Source organism: Nematolebias whitei, chromosome 1, assembly GCF_014905685.2.
Source record: "Nematolebias whitei isolate Nwh7 chromosome 1, NemWhi1, whole genome shotgun sequence".
NCBI lineage: Eukaryota > Metazoa > Chordata > Actinopteri > Cyprinodontiformes > Rivulidae > Nematolebias > Nematolebias whitei.
The window spans coordinates 84,681,180-84,691,903 of NC_056498.1; the positions used below are offsets into that span (position 1 = coordinate 84,681,180).

Sequence of the window (10,724 nt, forward strand, 5' to 3'; positions counted from 1 at the left end):
AATTTTCTTGTAATTTTCAATTCATATGTTTTTTTAATGATTGTCTACTATTGTACTGATAAATATCTCCTGGAGGGTAAACTATATCTTGGCTGCATCAAGCTGTGAAATCCTTCGTTTTCGACAACTGACAGCGGTTGGTCATTAATTACGATGAAGTTTAGCAACTTCTTGATAAACATTCGAGCTCCGTGGCTTCAGCAGGGCACTACTCTTGCTCAACCCGAAGAAGGCAGTCTGATTTTGGTCAGCCGCGCTCAAAATGCCCCTCCTCCGAGATGGGCAGACTGAGCGTGGCAGATTGGGCGCGGCTGACCGAAATCAGAATGCCCTCTTCGGGTTGAGCAAGAGTAGCGCCCCGCTGAAGCCACGGAGCTTGAATGTTCAACATAAAACTAACTTTACCATGGTTTAATGTGGTGCTATGGCTCTGCAGACATTGCACATTGCTGTTTTGCTTTGTGGTGTTTCTAGTGTAAAATACTTCCACATAGCAGACATGTTTTAATGAAAAGTTGGCTAGCCATTAGCCACAGTGCTGCTCACTCAGTCCTCACATTTTAGCTGGCTGCAAACTATGAAATGGATTTCCTGAATGTGAGGCAGGTCTTATTACTCTGGGTTTCATGAGACATGCCTCCGTTCAGGAAAACCATTCCATAGTTTGAAGCCAACGTGCAGAGCAGCTGGCAGGGAATCGCATGAGAAGTTTCAACAGACAGACATGCATGATGGATCGGAAATCTCTGCAGGTTGGATCGGAAAAATCCGATATGTAAATTAATCTGTTATTGAAGGCCAATACCGGATCGGATCACCCCCATCCCTAGTTAAAATACACCAGAATGCAGGAAATGGCATCTATTTTATTCAAAAATTTCTGGGGGAGGACCACCAGATCCCACCCACACACTATTTACATTCTGGAATTGTTTGGTTTACAAATTAAGCACTGGTAATAGTGCTGTATCTACACATCTTATGTGAGTCTGCATACTTGCACAGTCTTCTGATGAGGTCGTCTGGTCGCTTGCCTATTTTCTTAGGAAAATCCACTTTCTCAATGCCATGGAGGACCATAGTGTAAATCTTTATGGGGTCTGAGCCAGAAAAAGGAGGGCTGGAACAAAGAGACCAACATTTCAATCTATTCTTTGTTAAAAAAAAATGTCAGTTTGAATAAAATAACTAAAGCAAGAATATTAATTGTAATAAGTTGCGTGGAGTATGCATGTTCTCATGCTTGCTTGGACTTTTCTCTGGATACCACTTTCCAATGACAACACTGGTTGAGGTCAACAGCACCCCATCTTCATTGAACTCAGTGTTAGTAAAGCACTGCTTTCCCACCTACAGTCGCCTGATGGTTTGCCAGAATCTCCTTGGAGACAACTGAGAATCCCTATACAGTAGAACAGACAAATCCTCACACTCACACTGTCATAACCCACATGGGCATTGAAATCCCACAGCAGAATAAAGGAGTCCCCAGCTGTTGCACCTTCCAACACCCTTGCCAAAAACTCCAAGAAGGCCAGACACTCTGAACTGCCATTTGGCACGTAGGTACTAACAACAGTCAGAGCCCATCCCCCCACTCAGAGGCACAAGGAAGCCACCCTCTCATCCACTGGGTAAAACTCTAACACACACGCACCAAGTAAAGGGGCTAAAAGTAGACCCACGCCAGCTTGGCGTCTCGCACCATGGGCAACTCAAGAGTACAGTAAGGTCCAGCCCCTCTCAACGAGATTGGTTCTGGAGCCCATGATGTGCATCAAGGTGAGTCCAACTATATTTAGTCAGTACCTCTCAACCTCACACACAAGTTCAAGCTCCTTCCCTGCCAGAGAGGTTACGTTCTATGTCCAAAGAGACAGCTTGGGTAAGCCAGGGTCAGAGCACCAAGGCCTCCGCCTTTGGCCACTGCCCATGGCATCATGCACCTGACTTATATGGCCCCTCCTGTAGGTGGTGGGCCCACAGAAAGCCTCAATAATCTAGTTAGAATAACTTAAAGTTGAGTCAGGTCCTTTGGATGGATTCTTCTTTGTTGAAATGTTTAATCTTTTATCCAACACACTTCAGCCTTCTCTCCCAGATCTTCATTGTGTGGCTTGTCAACTTAATTCCACTCTAGTTGCTACAATGGTATACATTACCCTTGTTCTTAAAAATGGGCACCAGCGCACTTCTCCTCCATTCATCAGACATTTACTCACCCTCAAATATGTCAATGAATATTTGGGTCAAAAACCTCACAGCCATATCTCCTAGACATTTTCAAACTTCCACTGATGTAATATCCGATCATAATGCATTTATTTCCTTTCTTCATTATTTTCAGAACTTTCTGAATTTCACTCTCACCAATCTTTCCCACTTCTTGGTCCACAGCTTCTATGACCTCTACTCTTCTTTCCTTTTCATTCTCTTCATTCATCACCTCCTCCAAAATACTCCTTCCATCTTCCTGTCACGTTCTCTTCACTTTTTCGAACATTACAATTCCTATCTTTCACAAGCCTAACCTGTTGCACATCCTTTCCAGCCTGATCCCTCTGTCTTGCCAATCGATACAAGTCATTTTTGCCCTCTTTAGTGTCCAGTCTCTCATGCAAGTCATCATACACTTTCTGCTTTGCCGTAGCTACCGCCACTTTTGGTCTGCATTGAATCTCCTTATACTCATGTCTACTGTCTTCTGTCCACTTACTTTATTTGTTTATTTATATATTTTTCTTGGCAAACCTCATTCTCTGAATAGCTTCTTGCACTTCAATATTCCACCACCAGGTGTCATTGGCTTTGCTTTGTCCAGATGACACACCAAGTACCTTCCTACCTGTCTCTAATTACAGTTGATGTTTTAGCCCAATCATCTGGAAGATCTTTCTTATCACCCATAACCATTAACAGCTCTTCTCTTTACTCCTCACAACATTCTTCTTTCCTCAGCTTCCACCGTGTAGTCTTATTCTCTAATTTTACTATTTTGTTCTTTTTCACAACATCCATTCTACATGCAACCATCCAAAGCTGTCTGGCCATTTTTCTCCCCTGTCACAACCTTATAGTCCCCAAGCTCCCTCAGGTTTCCTTTTCTAAACAGGATGCAATCTACCTGTGTAATCCTGCTTCCACTCTTATAAGTCTCTTCGTGTTCCTCCCTCATTTGGAAATAAGTGTTGATTACAGTCATTTCCATTCTCTTGACAAAATCCACCACCATCTGTCCTTCCTGGTTTCTTTCCTTGACACCAAACCTAATCATCACTACCTCATACCCTCTGTTTCCTTCACCAACATGTACATTCATGTCTGCTTTGATCACACCTCTCTCCTTCCTGGGAATACTCTGTCACTTCATCCAGATTCTTCTGAAATTTATTTTTTTCCTCTATGTGACATATAACCTGTGGAGTATAGCCACATTAGACTTTTAGCATTAGACCTTCTACTTCTACCTTCAGGCACATCACCCTATCTGACACTCTTTTCATTTCTACTACATTATTTCCTAATTCCTTCAGGAACACCTCTCATTCATTTCTCTGTCTAGCCACACCACGGTAACAGTTTAAATCCCACTCTAATGCTGCAAACCTTGCTTCCTTTCCACTTGGTTTCTTGGACACATAAAACATCTATCTTCTTTCTCTGTATCATATCAGCCAGCTCTATAACTTTGCCTGTATTTGTCCTCACATTTAGAATCACCACCCTCAGTCCAATGTTCTTGAATTTCCTTTTCTCCCTCTGTCTCTTGGCATGTTTACCTCCTCGTAGTCTTCAACCAACAGAAGCACAATTTCTGTCAGCCCCCTGTTTGTCAACAGCACTGGTGGTGGTCATTGTTATTCTTGGCCTCAACCAATCTGGTATGGTATTACTTAGATGAACTCACACATTAGTTGTGGCAAAAGTGTTTTATGTCCGATGCCCTTCCTGACGAAATCCTCACCATTTACCCAGGCTTGGGACCGGCACGAGAGATTACTGACTTGTGCTCCCTAGTGGGTGGTTTGTGATAACACTACCAACTATAGACCGTAAATGGACCGCACTTATATAGCGCCTTTCTATCTAATCAAGATACTCAAAGTGCTTGACACTACAACCTATCACTATTATATCTCAGGCCCAAAGTATGGCCCAGCACAGAAGATCAACATCATCAGGCCAGGATTCTGCGGTCTACACGCATCTCCAGGCCAGCGGTCACTCTTTCAGGGATGAAGATGTTCACATCCTTGACAGAGAGGAACGATGGTTTGAGAGAGGAGTAAAGGAGGCCATCTTTGTGAAAAGAAATCATCCATCATTAAACAGGGGTGGAGGCTTCCGGGTTCAACTGTCCCCCTCTTGCAATGCTGTTATTGCTAGTATCACTCAACCCCCTGTGAATAGTAAACAGCCATCAGTGTGCTAATGATCCATTGTTAGGCTGATGGTCCTTCTTGACCATGTGAGCAGCTGGTTTTGGTTGTCAGCAGCAAACTGGTTGATCCACTCTGAGAAGGTGCTATTTAAGAGACTGAGCTGAATACAGCACCTCAGACTAAGGAAGTCTTTCGGATGAGAGACAAAACATTTCTACATTTTTTTTGCTTTTTATTTTATTTTATTTTTTATTTTTGAATGTCCAGAGGACCAGATTGAACTTTTTTGGATTTTTCTACCTGGATTATTGAGCATGCATCAGGATATTATATCTCAGGGTTTTAGCATAAACAAATTTGTTTTCAGAAATTATAATCCTAGCAGTAGATTCTTAAAAGTTGTGTCTGGTCCACTTACTTTCCAGTGAGAAGTTCAAAGATGAGGATTCCCAAAGACCAACAATCAGCCCCAAAATCATGGCCTTTGTTCATGATGACTTCTGGTGCCACATACTCTGGAGTACCGCAGAATGTCCAGGTCTTTTTTCCAATGCCAATCTTTTTAGCAAAGCCAAAGTCTGTCTAAGGGCATATAGAAAACCATACAAGTTCAAAGAATGTCTCTATAAAATTAAGTGTTATTTGTTTACTATAGATTCAGAATAATGTCATTAAACGTCGGAGAAACAAGTGAACAGAAATAGTTAGTCAGGCCAATCTTAACAGCCTAAAGTAATATTACACACCTAAAATAGTTGGTTACGTATTGTAACCCCAGATTCTATGGGTGTAAGCATAGACCTTTAAAAGCTGTCACTATTGGGTTCACCTCGTGCGCAGCTCGCCGAACGCTGAAAACTTCTAGTTCACACCCACCTACTTTGTGGGCCCGATCTGGTCCATTATAAATTGCATCTGGACCGGAGATCCATTCCCAAAAGGCGTACTCTGTTCTTCAGCCATTTGAGAGCCAGTGAGGCCCAATTTTTAAAGGACTACACTTTCTCCATTCAAGCATAATTATGCACCTCTGATCCATGTACCTGGTGTGTACTGGATGACATGCGTGCAACCTCTGTGCCAGATCTTAGCTGAAGGAATGTTTATTCATATTAGGTAACCAGAGGACTAAGAAGGGAAAACTTCTAATGAGGAAAAAGGGACGTTTTCCTGCTTGAACGTACAAAAAAAATGCCTGCTAATAATAACAGAGCAGGGCTGTGTTTTTTTTTTTTTTTACAGTTGTGTGACTGTGAAAGATCACTCTGACGTAACTCTGAGAACTGAATGTGTCAGAGAAGAGCTGGAGACATTTCGTAAATAAAAATAGATGAAGGGAGTCGGTGACGATGTAGTGAACTCGGCCTCCGGTCAAAACCTGCCTCTGAAGACCTTCATGGGACAGGAACTGTTATTTCATTGATTTGAATCCAGAAATACAAATTAGCTCATCCAGAGACTTTCTAATTGTATCCTGAACTAATCAATTGAAAGAACACTCTCTTTTTTATATTATCATTAATATTTTACAATGTCTTGATAATCAAAAGTGTGTTTAGTTCAAACCATTTAAAATGTTGAAGTGAACCACTCATTTTAAATCAACTGTGAAACAGTATTAATGATTTTTAATCCTCATTCAAAGTAGAAATCAAGTTAAATGTCTGTTACAAAGTAATTATGCATTTTGATCTTCTGTCTGAAATGAGAAAGGAGTGATGTCGGTCAAAAGTCGGAGACAGTCGCAAACAAGTTTATTGGAACGTACTGTCATGTTTTTAAACCTCTCAGACAGAAACAAGAAAGCTGGCACCTGTGAATCTGTCATTTCTCCAAAACATTTCTCTGTCTGTTCCTAAACATCTCCGCTGTTTATCTGACTTGTAATAACCCTCTGACGTCACTAAAACCACACCCCTGTTGGTTCTTTCAACCAATCAGGACTTCCTAAAAGTGACCGGAAGCAGAACTCTTTAAAAGTTGACACTTCCTAGTTCCAGTTAGTTCTGGGGGAAGAACAGAAGTTCCGAAAAAGAACAGAAGTTCGAGTGCTGAAGAACAGAAGTTCTGAGTTCTTCTGAGTCTTCTCAGAGTCCCGTTAGTTCTTCTGGTTCTGATGGAGTTCGGCTGGAGTTCCTGTCGGAGCCACGACGCCTCGCTGTGGCTCCACCCGGCGAATGCCCGATAACTGCTGAGGAAGTTTGTTCTGTGGAACGGATTATCTCACGACTTCTGCCGAGTCGCAGCCGCCCTGAGGAGACGCTGAAAGGTAGCGTGCCAGGGACCTCTTGACCGCAACTGACTCATCCTCTGCCAAGGTAAAGAGTCGTCACGAGCTTCACTACCAGTGTACCGCGGGCGAACTGCGCTTGAAAGGAGCGTGTTGTCCTGGTTTACAGACATACATCCTCATCCATCTTTTCCCTCCATTTAAACTCCTTCATTTCCCAGCTTTAAAACTCTTCTATCTTGCCAGTAATTAATCCAGATATCTTCAGAAATGTCTGTTGTTTTTATTAAGTAAAACGTGCCAAGTTTTATTAATCAGAGCCGATCGTAATAATCAAGTGTACAATGTTTTGATGTTAAATTTTGATTCTGTTAATAAATGACCACATTCATTTTGATGGGTCAAAGAAAATTAACGTCTCATGTCACTGATTAGACCATCTCCAACACAGTACCTCTGTCACATATCTGTCAAGTAGCTCGAAAAAGAGAGAACCCGTTATTAAATATTGATTGTAGTGGAGCTCCTAAGCTAACCTAACCCTACATCACTACAACGACCATGAAGCTATACAGCAGATGTCCTGTAGAGACACGCATCTGTGTAGAGCTGTGGATGTAGAAATTCCCCTGGTGGAATGAGCCCTGAGTCCTTCAGGTGGTTGAAGACCAGAAGAACTTGTGACATAGTTTCACATAATCAATGTGACAGACGCTGGGAAGATAAAGGCTGATCTTGTGATCATTCCCTGAAATGTATGAACAATTGTTTGGATTTACGCAGTGCAGCTGTGCATATCACATAACACCTGAGAGCATGTATTGGACAGAGCAGGTGAAATTGTTCCTCCTCCACATATTTATGCGGAAGAAGACTGAAACCGTCCAACGTAATGACTCTGGACCTGAATTAACGTATTCTTTTTGGTATAAAAGCAGGGTTTGGTCGGAGTTCTGCTGAGCTCCTGTCTTCTTGGATTCTGAGACAAGAAGAAGCGACAGACAGATTCAACAAGTCGCTCACTCTTTTAGCTGATGTCAGAGCTAATAAAAATGCTGCTTTGAGAGACAGATACTTCAAAGTATTTGGTCCAAGAGAGCAAATGTTTTTTTAGTTAGTGCATGGAGTATGAGCGCTAGATCCCACTGTGGTGCTAAGATGTACGTCACTGGCCTGAGCCTGTGCACATAAGTTTTAATTGTGCTGAAAGCTAAATTTCTGTCCAACAGCAGCTGCAGGTAGGATAAAATGCAGCTCAGGGGACACGAGGTGGGGTCCACCTCCTTTTCTAGGCACTATCGCTGAAAAGCAGCCCACTTAGAAGCATAAACAACCGTAGTGGATGTTGCACATGCTCCCTGGATTGTACATATTATGTCTTTGGTAAATCCAAATTTTTCTAAGCATTCCCGTTCAGTGGCCAGGCCCAAAGGGGCTGTCCTATTATAGGGAAGCTCCTGATTGCTCCTCCTGCTTGCAGGAGAGCATCCTCTCACCACGGCAGCTTCCACGGTTGACCTGTCAGCTGTTGCAGAACTGGGAACCATGAGGCGTTCATGCGTTCTGGGGCGATCAAAATCACTTTCAGATTCTCCTCTCGCCCCCTCTCCAACAGCAATGTTATTAGGGGAACTGGAAGAAAAGCAAAAATCTATGTCTTTGGCCATGGTTTGTGCACAAACGCGTTCACCCCCAGTGGCGGTGCGTCCCATGGATTTAGGGAGTAGAACAGGTCTCACTGGGTTTTCTCCCCGGTGGCCATCAGATCCACCTCTGCTTTCTCAAACCTGCTCCAGATTTGCTAAATTAGATCTGGATGAAGAATCCAATCTCTGTACAGAGGGCCTTGTCTCAACATAATATCTGCTCCTTTGTTTAGCATGCTTGGAATGTAAACTGCTTTGATCGAACGTAAATGTGTGCGTGCCCAGCAAAGCAATTCCCTGGCTACGTACAGCAGCTGAGCTGAACGCATGCTGCCTTGGCCATTTATGTACACCGCTGCGGTTCTGTTGTCCGTGTGGATCATCATGTCAAGTCAAGTCATGTGATGACCTTGAATCATTGAAGGGTAGCAGCGGCTGTGGAGCGTGTCTGTGGCTGATGCTAGAATTTGCTCTGTACTTGCCAGTGGCCCGGTGTCCAAGAAGAGCGGGGGTCTGACCGGGGTAGGGTCGCGTGTCTCCTCACCTGCTCCAGGGCGTCAGATGAGGACTGCAGCTGGTTTAAGACCGACTGGAAGTGAGATCCGAAGAGGCAATCCAAGGACACCAGATCTTCCAGAAGTTATTTTTTAATGTTCTCTGGGATAGAGACAGTCTCAGCCACATCTGCCTTTGTAGCACTGTTGCCCAGGACGAGATGCAAGCATAAAGGTGCCACGGGTGCTGTGCATAGGTTGGTAATCATTTCTGCCGCTGTACAGATTTGGTCCAGGTCTGTGGAGAAAGGGTTCATCTCCTTTGCCTGCTTAGATATGTTAAGGGCAAGCAGCGCAATATTGTTTGTCGCCACTGTAGTATGACATATGCAGGATATATTCAAACATTTCACGGGTTCTTCATTTTTCTGACTGTGTAAATGTCGTGCATTGAATTTAACAGAAATGTAACGAGAGACATTATTTATCTTTGACCCATCAAAATGAATGCGGTCATTTATTTACAGAATCAAAGTTTAACATCAAACATTTACATTAATTTGGCAAAATATGAAAACAATAACATGGCTAGTTTCACAGGAAGTGGGAACAATACGGAGATTGTTGTCACTTTTCAGCAGAACAGCAGACATCAATCACACGGCGGTGATTGAGAAACTTTGCTTCAGACATTTCTAAAATATCTGTAATGATTTTAGGAGAAAGGAGAGTTTAAGATGGAAAATGGAGATTTATCTTACAGAGAGATGTGTGAGGGAATTTATCTGTGGTACCAGAACAACACGCTCTTTGGAGAATAAGCTTGGCCCACGGTACGCTTGGTCGAATAGAACTTTTACCTGGCAGATGATAATCAGCGTCGGTGTAGAGTTCCCTTCTGACTCTTTCAGCGTCTCCGTGAGGACAGCCAAACCCCTAGGAGTCGTGTGAGGTTATCCAAACAGAAGTTATAATCCCCAAAATTGTCTCTGGATTCTGGATTCCAATGGAAGCATCCTGGACGCCTGCGTTAGCATCCAAGAGCTCTGAACTCTTTAACTCTCTTCAGAGAGTTAAACTCTGGAACTCTTCTCCAGGAAAAACTTTCAAGCTCTGAAAAACTCCCTGTTGAACTGGAAAGTCGCCACATTTAAATGGGTTCGACTTCCGGGTCATTTGAGAGCTTTTTGATTGGTCGATGGACCAGAACAGAGGTGTGGTTTGTGATATAAGGTGTTATGGAAAGTCAAGGATTGTTTAAAACAGACAGAAAGATTATTGGAGAAAACCAGTCTCAGTGGCGTCTCTTCTACTAGTATCTGCTGTAAAAGTTAAACATGACGTTTCTTTTCAGTAAACTTTTTAGTTGACCGAAGCCTGAACTTTGACACACACTTACAAACTTGCTCATTGAAGACAGAAAAATCAAGAAATGCATATTACCCTGATTTCTTCTTTGAATGAGGAATAAAAATCATTACTTACTGTTTATGTAAATAAAAATGAGTAGTTCTCTTCAACCTGTAAACATTGTTTGAACTAACACAATTTGATTATTAAAACATTTGTAAAATAGTAATGATCATAGAGAATTGTCATTTCTACTTGATTAATTCAAGAAAGAAAGTCTCAGGATGGGTCAAACTGTATTTCTGGATGCAGATCAATGAAATGACAGTTTCTGTCCATCTGGTCAGTTTTGACATAGGCCTAGTCCACTACAGTCCCCCCTTTGGAAATCATCACCTGTCCATGGGGATGAATTCCAACCGTGAACTTACGCCTTCAAATGTCCTTGAGCTTGATGTAATCCAGCAAGGAAGACCAAAGTCAGAAGTAATCCAGCAAGGAAAACAAAGTCAAGGTAATTCCACAATGTTCTTGGTAATTCCATTGTGTTGATGATAATTCCATAATGTTGTTGGTAATTCCATTGTAGCAATGCTTTAACCCCTTGGAAACAGAGTCTGTA

At 42.5% G+C, this 10,724-nt stretch overlaps 1 protein-coding gene across 1 annotated transcript in view; it reads right to left on the bottom strand.

Moving 5' to 3' along the window:
• Window positions 1-10,724, bottom strand: part of LOC119407520 (cGMP-dependent protein kinase 2) — a 67,051-nt gene that overhangs the window by 14,601 nt on the left and 41,726 nt on the right. The window contains 2 exon segments of the mRNA XM_037674347.1: window positions 998-1,120; window positions 4,801-4,964. Coding sequence (XP_037530275.1) covers window positions 998-1,120; window positions 4,801-4,964 — 287 coding nt within the window.